General features: G+C 43.4%; 1 protein-coding gene across 1 annotated transcript; it reads right to left on the reverse strand.

Annotated features, from left to right (window-relative positions):
- Nucleotides 1–331: 331 nt before the first annotated feature.
- LOC128659547 (putative nuclease HARBI1) lies at nucleotides 332–3,182 on the reverse strand. The gene is made up of 4 exons (XM_053713143.1): nucleotides 1,765–3,182; nucleotides 1,397–1,475; nucleotides 518–819; nucleotides 332–428 (listed from the first exon to the last, which is right to left on the reverse strand). The coding sequence occupies exons 1-4, from the start codon at nucleotides 2,429–2,431 to the stop codon at nucleotides 424–426; spliced, it is 1,053 nt and encodes a 350-aa protein (XP_053569118.1). The 5' UTR covers nucleotides 2,432–3,182; the 3' UTR covers nucleotides 332–423.
- Between the last annotated feature and the right edge of the window lie 18,687 nt (nucleotides 3,183–21,869).

Consider the following 21,869-nt stretch of genomic DNA (forward strand, 5'->3'; position numbering starts at 1 on the left):
ATTTATATTCTTTATATTTCTTAATATTCTTAGTATCCTTTGATTATAGTTTTATTTAGGTAAGATCAGGAGCAGCATAGAACCTATGTTGGAGCTGTTTATTGTTGCCAACATACAGTATATATCCTGTCTGTCATTGGTTCACCCATGTACTCAATTTTATTAACCAGGAGTGCATAGCTGCTCTTTAAATAATTATACCAAGAGAACAAAGTAATATTTGGAATATAATTAAAATGATATTTTAGATAATTATGTTATACATAAATCATAAGATGAATGCATTGATTAGTACATAGCTGGAAATAAAGAAACATTCACCATGACTATATTTGAGTAAAGTATACATTTATTTAGGGAAAATGTGGTAAATATAGGGATGAGGAGAGAGGGAGGGGAGTGGTATTCCATTTCTGAGAATCTTCAATCTGTAAAACATTAAAAGAAACAAATGTGTATTATTAAAAAACATAATCATAAATAACTAAAAGGTCTCATTACAATACTATAAAAATACCTGAAAAGAATTCTTGAATAGTTGCAGATCTCTCCAAATGGGCATTGAGGGGTTGGGGATGATTAATTACATCAGGCTCAAAGATTTCACCTGGGGGCTGTGGTGTTGGAAGTAAGTCGTTCAACATCCCATGCTCCTGTGCCATGTTGTGTAGACAGCAACATGCCACTATGATTTTAATAGCTTTTTCCGGACTGAATTGGAGATCCCCCCCTGATCTGTCCAGGCAGCGAAAGCGCATTTTTAGAACACCAAACAGTCGTTCTATTATAGCACGTGTTCGGATATGTGCTTCATTATATCTGTATTAAAAGAACAAGAAATATGATTATAATATATAATGTGAAGACAAATCAAATACTAGTGAGCTAACTACATTCCTGGTTTGATCTTATAAATCTTTAAACCATTTTATATATATATAAATATATTTATATTGAAGCAGAGAGATTTATAAATGCTTCACTGATAATAGATGATTTGTATTTTGACTGTCCCTTTAAAGGCACTCAGTACAACATTGTTATGTCTGTGATAGTGATATATACACACACACACAAGATAATCAAGCAACAAATGTATGTGCACAAACACAGATATATAGCTTAATAAAGGGGCAGGAGCCCCGAAACGTTGCTCAATAAAGGTGCTGTTGCTCCACATAGAGTGCTACCTGTGTGTTCTATTTCATTACATTTACTGGGACTTTGGAAAAGGAGGTCCTCCAGGTTTGCACCTACATTCACCCAAGAGTGATTTAAAGGGACATTCCTATGAAGTGTGTACTGGTCCTACTTTTCTACAGATTATAGTGAGCATTTTGCAAGGCACAATCAATATTTCTGACACACATGAGCAGAAAATAAATATATATTTTACCTTAATTCAGCAGGCCCAACAACCTGGTTCTCTTTCAATGGTGTCCAAATCCATTTTTTAAGAGGATATGCAGAATCTGCTAAAATATGAATGCATAGATATACAGTATATATATATATATAGATATAGATATAGATAGATAGATAAACACACATCTTTCCATAAAGCAATGTATGACATAAAATAATGTTATGCATATGTCTTACTATGACATAGTTAATATATATCTTTTAAATGATTAACAATTTATTTATTTAATCAATTTCACCCCCTTAGACACATACATAAAGGATTATAAAGCAATGAAACAATAAAATGTCAAAATATTGAACACATGAAGGCATCATAATATATACATAAACACTTACCGAGGAGATGTCCTTCAGGCATTTGATTTGTCTCAAACAATCTCCACACACCAGAATTCCTGAGGATGTAGGCATCATGGCTACTTCCTGGGAACCCTGCCACAACATTTAATATGCGCATGTTTGCATCACATATAATCTGCACATTTAAGGAGTGGAAGTGTTTCCTATTTCTAAATATTATCTCCCTGCGCACAGGGGGTCTTAGGGCAATATGAGTGCAGTCAATGGCCCCAAGGACATTGGGTATGCCACCTAAAAGAAAAAAGTCCCTCTTAACATCACGCCAACCTCTGGGTGATGTGGGGAAAAAAATAAATTTTCTGCAATTATCATAAAGTCCATCAATAACTTTTGAAAGATGCTTAGAAAGAGTGGACTTATGCACCCCAGTTACAATGCCCCCTGTCACCTGAAAGGATCCAGAAGCCAAAAAATGAAGTGCCCCTAGTAGTTTGGTCATTCCAGGGACAGCCCTGCTTGAATAGCCCTGGCTTTCCAGCCTATCTTGCAACAGGGCATATAACTGATATATTTTCTCCCTGTTGAGCCTGAAACTTTCAAACACCTGCTGCTCATTCAGGGTTTCTATATCCAGCCTCACTCTGGGGATGTCAGGCCTACGCTGTCTAACTTCAGCATTGTCAGCTTCTCTCTCACCCTGCATTTTGAAATATCTGTTCTGAGGTTAGGCTAGGTGTGGTCTTTTTTTTATAGCTGTGTGTTGCTTGTTAACATATGTGAAACTGGTGATTGCAATGAATAACATGGGGGGGAGGGCTTATCTTCATCTCATCTAATCCTTAATTTAATGAACAGTTTGAAAGTATATACTTACTCATGACTTTTATTTTTGATATGAACTATAATTTCAACATATATGTAGTTACATATCGGAAATTCAAAGACACTGAATGTAATTATTATATTTTTCAATTTAAATATATCAGCCTTTATCATAACAGTTAAAAGTAATTATTAAAATTATATGATTTATATAGGTCAAATATATATATACAATTATCATACATATATACATGTAGGAGAAGATTATTATTAGATAAAATTATATTTCTATATGTAATTTTTTTGTGATTTTCAATTTCAATGAGAAACAGGCCTCAAAAAGCTCTTTTTTCCTCCTTTACACCTAGTTGAGCTGGGGGTAATATGTCTCAATGTATCGACAGCCTCCGACAGTGTATTAACGGTTAGCGCTTTCAATGGAAACCTGGTATAATTTATCGATTAACGGCTTCTATTACTTTCTATGGGACGCGAAAATCTTTTCGGCAGCCGAAGTCCGGAAGCCGATATTAAGGTATAACGCGCCATTGGAAACAGTCGTTAAACGCTATTGCTTTCGACAGCATATTTAACGGTTTGCGAGTGCACGCAAACTGAATTACGACTCAATGGAAGCGAGGCCAATATCGCTAATTTTGAAAAAAAGTGGTTTGGAAATAGCAAAGTGCTACTTGTATTTATTGCCCTATAACTTGCAAAAAAGCAAAGAACATGTAAACATTGGGTATTTCTAAACTCAGGACAAAATTTAGAAACTATTTAGCATGGGTGTTTTTTGGTGGTTGTAAATGTGTAACAGATTTTGGGGGTCAAATTTAGAAAAAGTGTGTTTTTTTCTCCATGTTTTCATCATATTTTATATATTGTTTTATAGCAAATTATAAGATATGATGAAAATAATGGTATCTATAGAAAGTCCATTTAATGGCGAGAAAAATTGTATATAATATGTGTGGGTACAGTAAATGAGTAAGAGGAAAATTACAACTAAACACAAACACAGCAGAAATGTAAAAATAGCCTTGGTCCAAACGGTCAGAAAATGGAAAAGTGCTGTGGTCCTTAAGGGGTTAAAGTTTATATATTCAAATATTTTTGCAAGATCTAAAAAATATATAAGAATTTTCCCCCTGGAAAACCCTTTGCTGCTCCGCCTAAGGTTGATGCTGCAATCTCTAGATTATCAAAATATGATATATTTTCCATTTTTATGATGCTGGATCTTTTTTAAGATGTAATGGATAAAAGAATGGAGCAGAATTTGAAAGGAATGTATCTCCATCAGGGAGTCTTATTTCATTGTAGCAGAGCTATCTATCTACAGGCTGTATACTATTCATTGTGTGATAATATAAGCAGGAATAATTAACTGCAAGCTGTATACTATTCATTTTGTGATAATATAAGCAGGACTAATTAACTGCAAGCTGTATACTATTCAATGTGTGATAATATAAGCAGGACTATCTAACTTCAAACTGTATACTATTAAATTGTGTGGTAATATATGGCGAGATTACGAGTTTTGCGTTAGGAGCTATGCGGTGCTAACAAGCAGTTTTTTCTCACCGCTCACTTACCTGCAGCACTGGTATTACAGGTTTTTACAAACCCGGCGTTAAAAGGCAAGAAGTGAGCGTAGAGCAAAATTGAGCTCCATACCACACTCCATTACCAGCGCTGCTTAAGTCAGCGGTGAGCTGGTCGTCGTACGTGCTCGTGCATGATTTCCCCATAGACATCAATGGGGAGAGCCGGCTGAGAAAAATTCTAACACCTGCAAAAAAGCAGCGTAAATCTCAGTAACGCAGCCCCATTGATTCCTATGGGGAAACTAAAGTTATGTTTACACCTAACACCCTAACATGAACTCCGAGTCAAAACACCCCTAATCTTACACTTATTAACCCCTAATCTTCCGCCCCAACATCGCCGACACCTACATTATTCTTATTAACCCCTAATCTGCCGCACCTAACATCGCCGCCACCTACATCATACTTATTAACCCCTAATCCGCCGCCCCTAACATCGCCGCAACCTACATTATATTTATTAACCCCTAATCTGCTGCCCCCAGAGGCGGGAGTACGGCGGTTTAGGGGTTAATATGTTTATTATAGTGGCGGCAATGTCCGGAGCGGCAGATTAGGGGTTAAAATTTTTATTTTAGTGTTTGCAATGCGGGAGGGCCTCGGTTTAGGGGTTAATAGGTAGTTTATGGGTGTTAGTGTACTTTTTAGCACTTTAGTTATATGTTTTATGCTACAGCGTTGTAGTATAAAACTCATAACTACTGACATTAGAATGCATTAGTAATCTTGGAGGTAGAGGGTGTACCGCTCACTTTTTCGCCTCCCAGGACAGACTCGTAATACCGGCGCTATGGAAGTCCCATAGAAAAAAGGGTTTACGAAGTTTACGTAAGTCGTTTTGCGGTAAGGCCAAAAAAGTGTGCGGTGCCCCTAAATCTGCAAGACTGGTAATAGCAGCGGTAGGGAAAAAGCAGCGTTATGATCTGTTAACGCTGCTTTTTCATCTTACCGCAAAACTCGTAATCTAGCCGATAATGTTTTAAGCACAATTACAAACATGTAAAATGTATTTCATCTACTTTTTTGGTGGAAACTTTGTTATCTTTTTTCAAGGCTTTTGTTAACCCTTTAACGCAGTTAAGCCTCCTGATGTATTTTCTATTTTTACCTTGGCTATGCTTTAACTGTTTAGCCTGCTATGCATTTACTGACTATTTTTTCTAAAGTAAACAATCTTTTTACCTTCTCTTGCAGATGTTCAGAAAACAAAACACTTTTCTCTGACAAACTATGTACTAGTTATTTTAACATTTTTGCTGAAATTATGGTTTCCACAGATCTAGTAAGAAGGGCCTTAAGGCTCCACATAAATATGGTTTAAGTGTTTTTAACACCACTGAAAAAATGTTTATTGCACAAAACTAGTGTTTTTTTTAATATATTTTTTTATTTAATTGAAAAAATAAATAAAATAAAACTACTTTTCTTTACAGGCAAGAAAAATCAGAATTTAGATTCTTTCTACATAATTACTTCATGAGTAAATTTTGAAGATAGCAGCCTGGTTTGTGGTCTGATCCAGAGTACACAATTTTTCTGTAAACCTATTGTAATTTTTGGTACAGGGCATTCTTTTCTAGTCATGTTATTTACAGACCTGTCACTTGCAATAACTGGGTGCGTGTTTCAATTGCAACATTAAACCTGCCTGGATAGGGCAAGGGTCTATTTTTCTCTTAATTTTCAAGATTAAGATTCTCTGTCCCAAACTAGGGGCAAGAGGGGTGGTTTTCCTTTTCAGCTCTTCATGTTTTTTTAATCCTTTTCATTTGCTCACTTGCCTCTGCTTGCAAGCAACTTTCCAACTTGGAGACATTTTTAATTAGATTTTCATTTTTGCTCTGGTATATTTCCACTCTCTAAGAATCTTTGAAATTTAACGCTAAATTTCAGTACATAAGAAGCTTTTGAATAGCAGGGGGATATATTTTCCAGTATTTTGATCTGTTATTTCTAGAAACAGATGCCTTTTCTTTCACTGCATTCTCCCTTTTCAGTTGTATTAAAGGAGCTCTTCTTTTGTGAATTCAGAATTTATAATCTGTCTATCCCAAGAAGTCAGTTAGTCCTGAAGGAGAGGGGGGGGGAGAGAGGGGGGGGGGGGGGGGGGGGGGGGAGAGAGGGGGGGAGAGAGGGGGGGAGAGGGGTGGGGAGAGAGAGGAGGGAAGAGAGAGAGAGAGAGGAGGGGAGAGAGAGAGAGGAGGGGAGAGAGAGAGAGGATAGGGGGAGAGAGAGAGGATAGGGAGAGAGAGAGGAGGGGAGAGAGAGAGAGGATAGGGGGAGAGAGAGAGGATAGGGGGAGAGAGAGCTCAAAAAGAGAGGGGGATAGAGAGCGCAAAAGAGATGGGGGAGAGAGAGAGAGCAAAAGAGAGGGGGATAGAGAGCGCAAAAGAGATGGGGGGAGAGAGAGAGAGAGCAAAAGAGAGGGGGATAGAGAGCGCAAAAGAGATGGGGGAGAGAGAGCAAAAGAGAGAGGGAGAGAGCGCAAAAGAGAGGGGGGAGAGAGAGAGAGAGCAAAAGAGGGGGGAGAGAGAGCGCAAACGATATGGGGGAGAGAGAGAGCTCAAAAGAGAGGGGGATAGAGAGCGCAAAAGAGATGGGGGAGAGAGAGAGAGCAAAAGAGAGGGGGGAGAGAGCACGAAGAGAGGGGGGAGAGAGCACAAAAGAGAGGGGAAGAGAGAGAGGGAGAGAGAGCACAAAAGAGATGGGGGAGAGAGAGAGCGCAAAAGAGATGGGGGAGAGAGAGAGTGCAAAAGAGAGGGGGGAGAGAGCGCAAAAAAGAGGGGGAGAGAGAGAGCGCAAAAGAGAGGGGGGAGAGAGAGAGAGCAAAAGAGGGGGGAGAGAGAGCGCAAAAGATATGGGGGAGAGAGAGAGCTCAAAAGAGAGGGGGATAGAGAGCGCAAAAGAGATGGGGGAGAGAGAGAGAGAGCAAAAGAGAGGGGGGGAGAGAGCACGAAGAGAGGGGGGAGAGAGCACAAAAGAGAGGGGGAGAGAGAGAGCAAAAGAGGGGGGAGAGAGAGAGAGCACAAAAGAGAGGGGGGAGAGAGAGAGCAAAAGAGAGGGGGGAGAGAGAGCGCAAAAGAGAGGGGAGAGAGAGAGAGAGCACAAAAGAGGGGGGAGAGAGAGAGCAAAAGAGAGGGGAGAGAGAGCACAAAAGAGAGGGGGAGAGAGAGAGGAGAGAGGGGGGAGAGAGAGGGGGGGGAGAGAGAGGAGGGGAGAGAGAGAGGAGAGGGGGGGGAGAGAGAGTAGGGGGGAGAGAGAGTAGGGGGGAGAGAGAAAGAGGGGGGAGAGAGAGGAGAGGGGAAGAAAGAGGGGGAGAGAGAGAGATAGAGAGAAAGGGGGGAGAGAGGAGGGGGAAGAGAGAGGGATAGAGAGAGAGAGGAGGGGGGGAGAGAGAGGAGGGGGAAGAGAGAGGAGGGGGAAGAGAGAGGAGGGGGAAGAGAGAGGAGGGGGAAGAGAGAGGGGGAAGAGAGAGGGGGAGAGAGAGAGAGGAGGGGGGGAGAGAGAGGAGGGGGAAGATAGAGGAGGGGGAAGAGAGAGGAGGGGGAAGAGAGAGGAGGGGGAAGAGAGAGGAGGGGGAAGAGAGAGGAGGGGAAAGAGAGAGGAGGGGGGAAGAGAGAGGGGAGAGAGAGAGAGGAGGGGGGAGAGAGAGGAGGGGGGGGAGGGGGGAGAGAGAGGGGGGGGAGGGGGGAGAGAGAGGGGGGGGGGGGATGAGGGGGGGGAGGGGGGGGAGAGGGGTGGGAGAGGGGAGGGGGGAGGGGGGAGAGAGAGAGGGGGAGGGGGGAGAGAGAGAGGGGGAGGGGGGAGAGAGAGAGGGGGGGAGAGAGAGGAGGGGGGAAAGGAGGGGGGAGAGAGAGAGAGGAGGGGGGGAGAGAGAGAGAGGAGGGGGGGAGAGAGAGAGGAGGGGGGGAGAGAGAGAGGAGGGGGGAGAGAGAGAGAGAGAGGAGGGGGGGAGAGAGAGAGGAGGGGGAGAGAGAGAGAGAGAGAGAGAGAGAGAGAGGAGGGGGGGAAAGAGAGAGAGAGGAGGGGGGGAAAGAGAGAGAGAGGAGGGGGGGAGAGAGAGAGAGGAGGGGGTGAGAGAGAGAGGAGGGGGGAGAGAGGAGGGGGGAAGAGAGAGAGAAGAGGGGGGAGAGAGAGAGAGGAGGGGGGAGAGAGAGAGAGGAGGGGGGAAGAGAGAGAGAGGAGGGGGGGGGAGAGAGAGGAGGGGGGAGAGAGAGAGAGGAGGGGGGAGAGAGAGAGAGAGAGGAGGGGGGAGAGAGAGAGAGAGGGGGGAGAGAGAGAGAGGAGGGGGGAGAGAGAGAGAGGAGGGGGGGGGAGAGAGGAGGGGGGAGAGAGAGGAGGGGGGGAGAGAGAGGGGGGGGAGAGAGGGGGGGGGAGAGAGGGGGGGGAGAGAGGGGGGGGGAGAGAGGGGGCGGGATAGAGGGGGGGGAGAGAGGGGGGAGAGAGGAGGGGGGGAGAGAGGGGGGGGGAGAGAGGAGGGGGGGGGAGAGAGGAGGGGGGGAGAGAGAGGAGGGGGGGAGAGAGAGAGAGAGAGGAGGGGGGAGAAAGAGAGGAGGGGGGAGAGAGAGAGGAGGGGGGAGAGAGGGGGGGAGAGAGGAGGGGGGGAGAGAGGAGGGGGGGGGAGAGGGGGGGGGGAGAGAGGAGGGGGGGAGAGAGAGGAGGGGGGAGAGAGAGAGAGAGAGGAGGGGGGAGAGAGAGAGGAGGGGGGGGGAGAGAGAGAGGAGGGAGAGAGAGAGAGAGGAGGGGGAGAGAGAGAGAGGATGGGGGAAAGAGAGAGAGAGGAGGGGGAAAGAGAGAGAGAGGAGGGGGAAAGAGAGAGAGAGGAGGGGGGAGGGAGAGAGAGGAGGGGGGGAGAGAGAGAGAGGGGGAGAGAGAGAGAGGGGGGGAGAGAGAGAGAGGAGGGGGGAGAGAGAGAGAGAGAGAGAGAGGAGGGGGGAGAGAGAGGGGGGAGAGAGAGGGGGGGGAGAGAGGAGGGGGGGAGAGAGAGGAGGGGGGAGAGAGATAGAGGAGGGGGGGAGAGAGAGAGGAGGGGGGAGAGAGAGAGGAGGGGGGGAAAGAGAGAGAGAGGAGGGGGAAGAGAGAGAGAGGAGGGGGGAGAGAGAGAGAGAGAGAGGAGGGGGAGAGAGAGAGAGAGGAGGGGGGGAGAGAGAGAGGAGGGGGGGAGAGAGAGAGGAGGGGGGGAGAGAGAGAGGAGGGGGGAGAGAGAGAGGAGGGGGGGGAGAGAGAGAGAGGAGGGGGGGGAGAGACAGAGAGAGAGAGGAGGGGGGAGAGAGAGAGAGAGGAGGGGGGAGAGAGAGAGGAGGGGGGAGATAGAGAGAGGAGGGTGGAAAGAGACAGAGGACGGGGGAGAGAGAGAGAGGAGAGGGGAAAGAGAGAGAGGAGGGGGGGGAGAGAGGAGGGGGAGAGAGAGAGAGAGAGAGAGAGAGAGGAGGGGGGACAGAGAGAGGAGGGGGGGAGAGAGAGGAGGGGGGGAGAGAGAGAGGAGGGGGGACAGAGAGAGGAGGGGGGGAGAGAGAGGAGGGGGGGGAGAGAGAGAGGAGGGAGGAGAGAGAGAGAGGAGGGGGGAGAGAGAGGAGGGGGGGAGAGAGAGAGAGGAGGGGGGGAGAGAGAGAGAGAGAGAGAGGAGGGGGGGAGAGAGAGAGAGAGAGAGAGGAGGGGGGAGAGAGAGAGGGGAGGGGGAGAGAGAGAGAGAGGAGGGGGGGGAGAGAGAGAGAGAGGAGGGGGGGAGAGAGAGAGAGGTGGGGGGGAGAGAGAGAGAGGTGGGGGGGGGAGAGAGAGAGAGGAGGGGGGAGAGAGAGAGGAGGGGAGAGAGAGAGAGAGGAGGGAGGAGAGAGAGAGAGAGAGAGAGGAGGGGGAGAGAGAGAGAGAGAGAGAGGAGGGGGAAGAGAGAGAGAGAGAGGAGGGGAGAGAGAGAGAGAGAGAGAGAGAGAGGAGGGGGGAGAGAGAGGAGGGAGGGAGAAAGAGAGAGGAGGGGGGAGAGAGAGAGAGGAGGGGGGAGAGAGAGAGGAGAGGGGGAGAGAGAGAGAGAGGAGAGGGGGAGAGAGAGAGGAGAGGGGGAGAGAGAGAGGGGAGGAAGAGAGAGAGAGGGGAGGAAGAGAGAGAGGGGGGAGAGAGAGGGGAGGGAGGGAGAGAGAGGGGAGGGAGAGAGAGAGGAGGGGGAGAGAGAGGGGAGGAAGAGAGAGAGGGGAGGAAGAGAGAGAGGACGGGGGAGAGAGAGGAGGGGGGGAATGAGAGGGGAGGGAGAGAGAGAGGGGGAGAGAGAGAGGGGGGAGAGAGAGAGCGCTAAAGAGAGGGGGAGAGAGAGCGCAAAAGAGATGGGGGAGAGAGAGCGCAAAAGAGATGGGGGAGAGAGAGAGCAAAAGAGAGGGGGGAGAGAGAGCAAAAGAGAGGGGGAGAGAGAGCGCAAAAGAGAGGGGGAGAGAGAGAGCGCAAAAGAGAGGGGGAGAGAGAGAGCGCAAAAGAGAGGGGGAGAGAGAGAGAGAGCAAAAGAGAGGGGGGAGAGAGAGCGCAAAAGAGAGTGGGAGAGAGAGAGGGGGGGGAGAGAGGGGGGGAGAGAGAGGAGGGGGGGAGAGAGAGGAGGGGGGAGAGAGAGAGAGGAGGGGGGAGAGAGAGAGGAGGGGGGGGAGAGAGAGAGGAGGGGGGGGGAGAGAGAGAGGAGGGGGGAAAGAGAGAGAGAGGAGGGGGAAAGAGAGAGAGAGGAGGGGGGAGAGAGAGAGGAGGGGGGAGAGAGAGAGAGAGGAGGGGGGGGGAGAGAGAGAGAGGGGGGGAGAGAGAGAGAGGAGGGGGGAGAGAGAGAGAGAGAGAGAGGAGGGGGAGAGAGAGGGGGGAGAGAGAGGGGGGGAGAGAGGGGGGGGAGAGAGGGGGGGGAGAGGAGGGGGGGAGAGGAGGGGGGGAGAGGAGGGGGGGAGAGGAGGGGGGGAGAGAGAGGAGGGGGGAGAGAGATAGAGGAGGGGGGGAGAGAGAGAGGAGGGGGGAGAGAGAGAGGAGGGGGGGAAAGAGAGAGAGAGGAGGGGGGAAGAGAGAGAGAGGAGGGGGGAGAGAGAGAGAGAGGAGGGGGGAGAGAGAGAGAGGAGGGGGGGAGAGAGAGAGGAGGGGGGGAGTGAGAGATGAGGGGGGGAGAGAGAGAGGAGGGGGGAGAGAGAGAGGAGGGGGGGGGGAGAGAGAGAGGAGGGGGGGGAGAGACAGAGAGAGAGAGGAGGGGGGAGAGAGAGAGAGAGAGGAGGGGGGAGAGAGAGAGGAGGGGGGAGATAGAGAGAGGAGGGGGGAGAGAGAGAGAGGAGGGTGGAAAGAGACAGAGGACGGGGGAGAGAGAGAGAGGAGAGGGGAAAGAGAGAGAGGAGGGGGGGAGAGAGAGAGAGGAGGGGGGGAGAGAGAGGAGGGGGAGAGAGAGAGAGAGAGAGAGAGAGAGAGAGAGAGAGAGAGAGAGAGAGAGGAGGGGGGGACAGAGAGAGGAGGGGGGGAGAGAGAGGAGGGGGGGAGAGAGAGAGGAGGGAGGAGAGAGAGAGAGAGGAGGGGGGAGAGAGAGAGAGAGGAGGGGGGGAGAGAGAGAGAGGAGGGGGGAGAGAGAGAGAGAGAGGAGGGGGGAGAGAGAGAGAAAGAGAGAGAGGAGGGGGAGAGAGAGAGAGGAGGGGGAGAGAGAGAGAGAGAGAGAGAGGAGGGGGGGAGAGAGAGGAGGGGGGAGAGAGAGAGAGAGAGAGAGAGAGGAGGGGGGAGAGAGAGAGAGAGAGAGAGAGAGAGAGGAGGGGGAAGAGAGAGAGAGAGGAGGGGGGAGAGAGAGAGAGAGAGAGAGAGAGAGAGGAGGGGGGAGAGAGAGAGAGGAGGGGGGAGAGAGAGGAGGGAGGGAGAAAGAGAGAGGAGGGGGGAGAGAGAGAGAGGAGGGGGGAGAGAGAGAGGAGAGGGGGAGAGAGAGAGAGAGGAGAGGGGGAGAGAGAGAGGAGAGGGGGAGAGAGAGAGGGGAGGAAGAGAGAGAGAGGGGAGGAAGAGAGAGAGGGGGAGAGAGAGAGGGGAGGGAGGGAGAGAGAGAGGAGGGGGAGAGAGAGGGGAGGAAGAGAGAGAGGGGAGGAAGAGAGAGAGGGGGGAGAGAGAGAGGAGGGGGGAGAGAGAGAGGGGAGGGAGAGAGAGAGGAGGGGGGGAGAGAGAGAGCGCTAAAGAGAGGGGGAGAGAGAGCGCAAAAGAGATGGGGGAGAGAGCGCAAAAGAGATGGGGGAGAGAGAGAGCAAAAGAGAGGGGGGAGAGAGAGCAAAAGAGAGGGGGAGAGAGAGCGCAAAAGAGAGGGGGAGAGAGAGCGCAAAAGAGAGGGGGAGAGAGAGAGAGCGCAAAAGAGAGGGGGAGAGAGAGCAAAAGAGAGGGGGGAGAGAGAGAGAGCGCAAAAGAGAGTGGGAGAGAGAGAGCAAAAGAGGGGGGAGAGAGAGCAAAAGAGAGGGGGGAGAGAGCGCAAAAGAGAGGGGGAGAGAGAGAGCGCAAAAGAGAGGGGGGAGAGATCAGCCAATAGAATGCGAGCTCAATCTGATTGGCTGATTGGATCAGCCAATCGGATTGATCTTGATTCTGATTGGCTGATGGAATCAGCCAATCAGAATATTCCTACCTTAATTCCGATTGGCTGATAGAATCCTATCAGCCAATCGGAATTCGAGGGACGCCATCTTGGATGACGTCCCTTAAAGGAACCGTCATTCTTCAGTTGGACGTTGCCGGATGAAGATGGGTCCGCGGTGGAGGTCTTCAGGATGGAGACGGTCCTCATCGGATGAAGATAGAAGATGCCGCTTGGAAGAAGATGGTTGCCGGTCCGGATCTACTCTTCTTCCCGGATAGGATGAAGACTTTGGACCCTCTTCTGGACTTCTTCAATGGATGTCTAGCCCCCGCTTGGGTTGGATGAAGATATCGGAGCCAGGACGGATCGGTGTGATACCCGGTGAGGTGAAGACAAGGTAGGATGATCTTCAGGGGCTTAGTGTTAGGTTTATTTAAGGGGGGTTTGGGTTAGATTAGGGGTATGTGGGTGGTGGGTTGTAATGTTGGGGGGGGGTATTGTATGTTTTTTTTTACAGGCAAAAGAGCTGAACTTCTTGGGGCATGCCCCGCAAAGGGCCCTGTTCAGGGCTGGTAAGGTAAAAGAGCTTTGAACTTTAGTAATTTAGAATAGGGTAGGGCATTTTTTATTTTGGGGGGCTTTGTTATTTTATTAGGGGGCTTAGAGTAGGTGTAATTAGTTTAAAATTGTTGTAAGATTTTCCTTATGTTTGTAAATATTTTTTTATTTTTTTGTAACTTAGTTCTTTTTTATTTTTTGTACTTTAGTTAGTTTATTTCATTGTAGTTATTTGTAGGTATTGTATTTAATTTATTTATTGATAGTGTAGTGTTAGGTTTAATTGTAGGTAATTGTAGGTATTTTATTTAATTAATTTATTGATAGTGTAGTGTTAGGTTTAATTGTAACTTAGGTTAGGATTTATTTTACAGGTAAATTTGTAATTATTTTAACTATTTTAGCTATTAAATAGTTCTTAACTATTTAATAGCTATTGTACCTGGTTAAAATAAATACAAAGTTACCTGTAAAATAAATATTAATCCTAAAATAGCTATAATATAATTATAATTTATGTTGTAGCTATATTAGGATTTATTTTACAGGTAAGTATTTAGCTTTAAAAAGGAATAATTTATTTAATAAAAGTTAATTAATTTCATTAGATTAAAATTATATTTAACTTAGGGGGGTGTTAGTGTTATTATACGTTTATTAGAATAGCGGCGAGATTCAGTCGGCAGATTAGAGGTTAATAATTGAAGTTAGGTGTCTGCGATGTTAGGGAGGGCAGGTTAGGGGTTAATAAATATAATATAGGGGTCGGCGGTGTTAGGGGCAGCAGATTAGGGGTACATAGCTATAATGTAGCTGGCGGCTCTTTGCGGTCGGCAGATTAGGGGTTAATTATTGTAGGTAGGTGGCGGCGACGTTGTGGGGGGCAGGTTAGGGGTTAATAAATATAATATAGGGGTCGGCGATGTTAGGGCAGCAGATTAGGGGTACATAGGGATAATGTAGCTGGCGGCAGCGTGCGGACGGCAGATTAGTGGTTAATAAGTGTAGGTAGCTGGCGGCGACGTTGTGGGGGGCAGATTAGGGGTTAATAAATATAATATAGGGGTCGGCGGTGTTAGGGGCAGCAGATTAGGGGTACATAAGGATAACGTAGGTGGCGGTCGGCAGATTAGGGGTTAAAAAAATTTAATCGAGTTGCGGCGATGTGGGGGGACCTCGGTTTAGGGGTACATAGGTAGTTTATGGGTGTTAGTGTACTTTAGAGTACAGTAGTTAAGAGCTTTATGAACCGGCGTTAGCCCAGAAAGCTCTTAACTACTGACTTTTTTCTGCGGCTGGAGTTTTGTCGTTAGATTTCTAACGTTCACTTCAGACATGACTCTAAATACCGGAGTTAGAAAAATCCCATTGAAAAGATAGGATACGGAATTGACGTAAGGGGATCTGCGGTATGGAAAAGTCGCGGCTGAAAAGTGAGCGTTAGACCCTTTTTTGAGTGACTCCAAATACCGGAGGTAGCCTAAAACCAGCGTTAGGAGCCTCTAACGCTGGTTTTCACGGCTACCGCCAAACTCCAAATCTAGGCCTAAGATAGCTACAATATAACTACAAAAGCATTTTTTTTTATTTTACAGGCAAGTTTGTATTTATTTTAACTAGGTACAATAGTTATAAACTATTTAATAACTTCCAAGTTAAAATAAATACAAATTTACCTGTAATATAAAACCTAACCTAAATTACAATTACACCTAACACTACACTATCATTAAAATAATTAAATAAATTAACTACAATTAAATAAAACTAATTACAATTAAATAAAATTAACTAAAGTACAAAAAAAAAAACCACACTAAATTACAGAAAATAAAAAATAATTACAAGAATTTTAAACTAATTACACCAAATCTAATCCCCCAAAATAATAAAACTCCCTACCCTATACTAAATTACAAATAGCCCTTAGGGGCCTTATAGGGCCTTTTGTGGGGCATTGCCCCAAAGCAATCAGCCAATAGGATTTTTCCTACCTTAATTCTGATTGGCTGATAGAATCCTATCAGCCAATCGGAATTCAAGGGACACCATCTTGGATGATGTCATTTAAAGGAACCTTCATTTGTCGGGAGTCGTCGGAAGAAGAGGATGCTCCACGTCGGCTAGCTTGAAGATGGACCCGCTCCGGATGGATGAAGATAGAAGATACAGCCTGGATGAAGTCTTCTGCCCGTCTGGAGGTCCTCTTCTGCCCGGAACGAAAGAAGACTTCTGCCCCTCTGGAGGTCCACTTGTGCTCGGCTGGGTGAAGACGGCTCAAGGTAGGGTGATCTTCAAGGGGTTAGTGTTATGTTTTATTAAGGGGGGATTGGGTGGGTTTTAGAGTAGGGTTGGGTGTGTGGGTGGTGGGTTTTAATGTTGGGGGGTATTGTTGTTTTTTACAGGTAAAAGAGCTGATTACTTTGGGGCAATGCCCCGCAAAAGGCCCTTTTAAGGGCTATTTGTAATTTAGTATAGGGTAGGGATTTTTATTATTTTGGGGGGCTTTTTTATTTTATTAGGGGGATTAGATTAAGTGTAATTAGTTTAAAATTCTTGTAATTATTTTTTTATTTTCTGTAATTTAGTGTTTGTTTTTTTGTACTTTAGTTAATTTTATTTAATTGTAATTAGTTTTATTTAATTGTAGTTATTTAATTTAATTATTTTAATGATAGTGTAGTGTTAGGTGTAATTGTAACTTAGGTTAGGATTTATTTTACAGGTACTTTTGTATTTATTTTAGCTAGGTAGTTATTAAATAGTTAATAACTATTTAATAATTATTCTACCTAGTTAAAATAAATACAAACTTGCCTGTAAAATAAATATAAACCCTAAGCTAGATACAAATGTAACTATTAGTTATATTGTAGCTATCTTATGGTTTATTTTACAGGTATTTAGTTTTAAATAGGAATAATTTATTTAATTGTAGTAATTTTATTTCGATTATTTTAAATTATATTTAAGTTCGGGTTAGACTTAGGTTTAGGGGTTAATATGTTTATTATAGTGGCGGCTGTGTAGGGGGGGCAGATTAGGGGTTAATAAATATAATGTAGGTGGCGGTGGGCTCTGGGAGCGGCGGTTTGGGGGTTAAACAATTTATTTAGTTGCGGCGGGGTCCGGGATCGGCACGATAGAGGTTAATAACTTTATGTAGGTGGCGGCGGGGTCAGAGAGCGGCAGATTAGGGATTAATACATTTATTAGAGTTGTGGCAGGGTCCAGGAGCGGCGGTTTAGGGGTTAATAACTTTATTTAATTGTGAAATAAATTGCCACGGTACAGCGCTATACTACCCCCAATGGGGGTTGTGTGGCTGAAGTTGGTGTCCACGACTAGTTTGAATATTCGTGATATAAAAATAGATGAGTATATATTATAAAATATTAAAATCAGGAATAAAATATAACAATTATTTTATTCAGAGAAAATCATATTAATAAAAAAGGGGAAAAAATATGAAATAAAATATATATATATATATATAATATATATATATATGATGATGCTTAAATGAAAACACTTGATGTAGAGGTTGAGCTATAGGCAAAACTCTATAGTGGGGGTATACAAAAGGGTTAACCTTAGAGAATCACTGATATAAAACGGGTATCCAATCTAATGGTATCCTATTGAATGTCCCATTAAATGTCCAATAAATAATGTCCAAAAGTTAATATCCAAAAATTAGTATCCAGAAATTGATTAATTAGTGTCCAAAAATAAGTGTCCAGAAGATTAAATAAGTGTCCAGAAGTGTAGGTGGGTGGTGATCCAAATCTAATGCATTATGTGTTAAAAAAAAATCCAAAATATGGTTAAAAAATTTAAAATATAAAAAATATATATAAAAAATATATAAAAAATATAAAGTTGTGATCAACAAACCATGTGGGAAAAAAAAGAAAAATTAAAAAATATATAAAATGAGGTGTACACCTAAAAATGCGCCCTAAAAGTGTGTCCAAAAAATAGCCTAAAAGTGCCCTTATTAAAAATATAGGGACTTAGCAAATTATGAATCCTTGTGATGAAAAAATAACAATGAAAAATCCTTGCAAGGGGTCTTTATGTAAATCCTAGTGTTACCCAAAAGAAATGTTCAAAAAGATAGAATAGTTGTGGATAGGATATCCTCCTGTACCTATAAGGGTGTACAGAAAATGGACATAGTGCAATAAAATCATCATACAAATTGCATTATCAGTATTCTACTCACCAGATATATTCTGAGCTGCAATACCAGTATATAGCCAACGTGTTTCGGTCCTCAGGGACCTTTCTCAAGACTGGTAGCAGCTGTCTGACTTCTACACCTTAAGTGTATTTAGATAGCCAATGAAATGATTTAGAAATTTTGCGCCCAAAATTCACGCCGAAAATTCGCGCCAAAAATTTGCGCCAAATTGACGCCATATTTCCATGGTTATAGTCTATCAATTGCCCCATCTATATTGTGCCATAATTTTCTGCTATATGTTGCTCCATATCTTTTGATTATATTTACATGATGCTCCTTGTTTGTCGGCTCTCCGGATGTTGATACCGGATGTTTGTGCCGACCGGAAGTGACGTGTGACGTGCGTGTGCACTTCCTGTCTAGCGTCGGGTATGTTTGGCGGTAATAGGCATATTCCTTACATATGCCAAATAGCACGAGAGGATATTATATAGGTTGAGGCTAGTATATAAGGCAAATATTGATAAAAACGGGTAGAGTTAAAAAACGGGTAAAATGGAAATGTGGGTAAAATTAAAATATAAAAATATAAATATAAAACTATCGTTATATAAAGAAATCGGTTATGCAAAAATTCATTATATAAAACAATGGTATTGATGGCTCAGTATATCTGGTTAGATGCTGAATAGTACAGATATAGGGAAATACATATATCTGTCTCTGATTCACAAATTCAAGATTTGTACTTATATACATCTCTGTATATATATTAAAATCCTACACATTGTGGAAAACGTCCTTATTTCAAATAATAATTAAAAATAATGATTAAAAATAATGATTAAAAATTCAACAGTTCCTTAATATACAAAAAATATAACAGTTTCTTAATGTACAAAAAATATATAGAACGCATAAAACCTATTAAATGAGAGATCAGGTTTATCTATATGTACACCACAAATATTTAAAATATTTAAAATATTTAAAATATTCCAAAACATTCTTAACATTTTCAAACCTTAGTTACCCTACTATGTTATGAATTGAGGGGTCGAACTATAAAGTGTTATATTTGTTTTTGCCAAATCAGGAGTGGGCCAATGGATTTAAGGATGGGTGATCAAGATTCAATAGAAAACAATCCTTTATGTTAATATTATCATTTATTAAATTTTATATTCAAAACTTATCTGAAAACCTTTCAGAGACCTTAAACCTTTTTATAAAAACCTTTTTAACTTTTTTAAAAAAAATTTAAAAAAACTTTTTTAAAAAAACTTTTTTAGAGCTTTGGGTTAAGATGATCCACTTTCTTCCCATCTTACATCTTATTGTTTGGAAGTGTCTTGTGGAGAGTGAAGGGGAGATAAATTTGAAGTAGAGTGTTTTCTGCTTTTCTCATAGTAGATGAAATACTTCCGTGTTGCTGTTTAAACCTTTGGGGAAGGTACAATCTAGCAGAAAGATCCACTTCGATTCTACTTTCAGAAGTTGTCTTTCAAAATCCCCCCCTCTCCAATTTTTAGTGGGTCTACTAATGCCCATATACTTAAAGGTTTTACTACTACCTTTGTGTGTTTCTTTAAAATGTTTGTATAGTGGAAAATCTTCTCTTCCCCACTTTATCTGTAAAAGGTGCTCGCGGATTCTGTCTCGAAGTTTCCTAGAGGTTTGCCCTACATATTGTAATCCGCATCCACATTCAATTAAGTATATGATGCCCGAGTCCTGGCATCTGATCATTTTTCCTTCATATTAAAAGACTCCTGCGTGATATTGGATTTGAATGTGTGACTTTTCTTGCCATGTTTGCAAGCTTTACATGAAAGACATGGAAAGAAACCTTTTAATTGTTTCCCATATAGATCTTTTATTGTGTTTTCCTGGTCACTTTGGGGACACTGGGGGCGATCATTGTTTTTAGACTCTTAAATACGATTAAGAGTCTAGAAGAAAATAAAGACATTATAGTGAAACCCGCAGACAAAGGAGGGGGAATTGTAATCCTGAATAAAGAAGATTACAACAAGGAATCAGACAGAATTTTAGGGGATTCTGAGACCTATGAAGTTCTAAACTCAGATCCCACAAGAAGATATAAAGGAGAACTAGACTCCAAAAGGAGAGGTATTATCAACAATCATGAATACAGGTATATATCTATGAAACATCCAAGGATACCTGTATTTTACTACCTTCCTAAAATACACAAAAGGCTGGACAATCCCCCCGGAAGGCATATTATATCTGGTATCGGTTCAATTACCTGCAACCTATCAGAATACATTGATAGGAGACTTCAAAAAGAAGTACAAAAATTACCATCTTATCTTAAGGACTCAACGGAAGTCCTGAATTTACTCAACAGCCTAGAATGGGACGATCAATACATACTAGCAACATGTGACGTCACCGCTCTCTACACGAGTATCCCACACGATTTGGGTCTAGAAGCAGTGAAATACTTCATGGAAAAGGATAGCGAACTGAGTCAGGAACAAAGAGAGTTTGTTCTGGAAGGGATTTCCTATATCCTCAGTCATAACTACTTCAATGACAGAGGAGTGTTCTACAACCAGATATGCGGAACAGCTATGGGGACCAGGTTTGCGCCTAGCTATGCCAACTTGTATATGGGAAAATGGGAGAACCTATTTTGGGAATCCTGCCCAGCAGGCGCAGACCTGGTCCTATACATAAGATACATAGATGACATCCTCATCATATGGAGAGGATCTGTGGAAGATCTCCAACACACTATAAGTGTGATGAACAACAACACTATGAACTTAAAATTCACGTACAAGATAAGTAAGAACAACATCCATTTTTTTGACTTAAATATAACGATAAAAGAAGGAAGACTTTCAACCTCTACGTATTTCAAGGATGTGGATTGTAGTAACTACATCCATCAAACCAGCTGCCACCATCATAGATGGAAATCAAACATTCCGAAAGGACAGTTAATGAGGATCAGAAAGAATTGCTCGGATACAGAAAAATGGAAGGAACAGTCAAAGATCCTAAGAGAAAGATTCATAGATAGAGGATACAATGTGGAAACCATAAACAAAACAATAGAGGAAGTGGAGAAAATGGATAGAGGGTCCATGTTGAAATACAAAAATAAAGATAAGAGTTCAGAAAGGGACAACACCATACAGGTACCCTTCATTTCTGAATACAGCGAAAATAGGTTTCTAATAGAAAAAATAATAAAAAACACTGGCACTTTCTTAAAGAGGACAACAAAATTGGGAAGGATCTAAAAGAATCCCCCACGTTCATATATAGAAAAACAAAAAATCTAAAAACAATGATCGCCCCCAGTGCCCCCAAAGTGACCAGGAAAACCACAAAAAAAGATCTATATGGGAAACAATTAAAAGGTTTCTTTCCATGTCTTTCATGCAAAGCTTGCAAACATGGCAAGAAAAGTCACACATTCAAATCCAATATCACGCAGGAGTCTTTTAATATGAAAGAAATGATCAGATGCCGGGACTCGGGCATCATATACTTAATTGAATGTGGATGCGGATTACAATATGTAGGGCAAACCTCTAGGAAACTTCGAGACAGAATCCGCAAGCACCTTTTACAGATAAAGTGGGGAAAAGAAGATTTTCCACTATACAAACATTTTAAAGAAACACACAAAGGTAGTAGTAAAACCTTTAAGTATATGGGCATTAGTAGACCCACTAAAAATTGGAGAGGGGGGGATTTTGAAAGACAACTTCTGAAAGTAGAATCGAAGTGGATCTTTCTGCTAGATTGTACCTTCCCCAAAGGTTTAAACAGCAACACGGAAGTATTTCATCTACTATGAGAAAAGCAGAAAACACTCTACTTCAAATTTATCTCCCCTTCACTCTCCACAAGACACTTCCAAACAATAAGATGTAAGATGGGAAGAAAGTGGATCATCTTAACCCAAAGCTCTAAAAAAGTTTTTAAAAAAAAGTTTTTAAAAAAAAAAGTTTAAAAAAGTTAAAAAGGTTTTTATAAAAAGGTTTAAGGTCTCTGAAACGTTTTCAGATACGTTTTGAATATAAAATTTAATAAATGATAATATTAACATAAAGGATTGTTTTCTATTGAATCTTGATCACCCATCCCTAAATCCATTGGCCCACTCCTGATTTGGCAAAAACAAATATAAGACTTTATAGTTCGACCCCTCAATTCATAACATAGTAGGGTAACTAAGGTTTGAAAATGTTAAGAATGTTTTGGAATATTTTAAATATTTTAAATATTTGTGGTGTACATAAAGATAAACCTGATCTCTCATTTATTAGGTTTTATGCGTTCTACATATTTTTTGTACATTAAGAAACTGTTATATTTTTTGTATATTAAGGAACTGTTGTATTTTTAATCATTATTTTTAATCATTATTTTT

This window comes from Bombina bombina, chromosome 5, assembly GCF_027579735.1.
Source record: "Bombina bombina isolate aBomBom1 chromosome 5, aBomBom1.pri, whole genome shotgun sequence".
Taxonomy (NCBI): domain Eukaryota; kingdom Metazoa; phylum Chordata; class Amphibia; order Anura; family Bombinatoridae; genus Bombina; species Bombina bombina.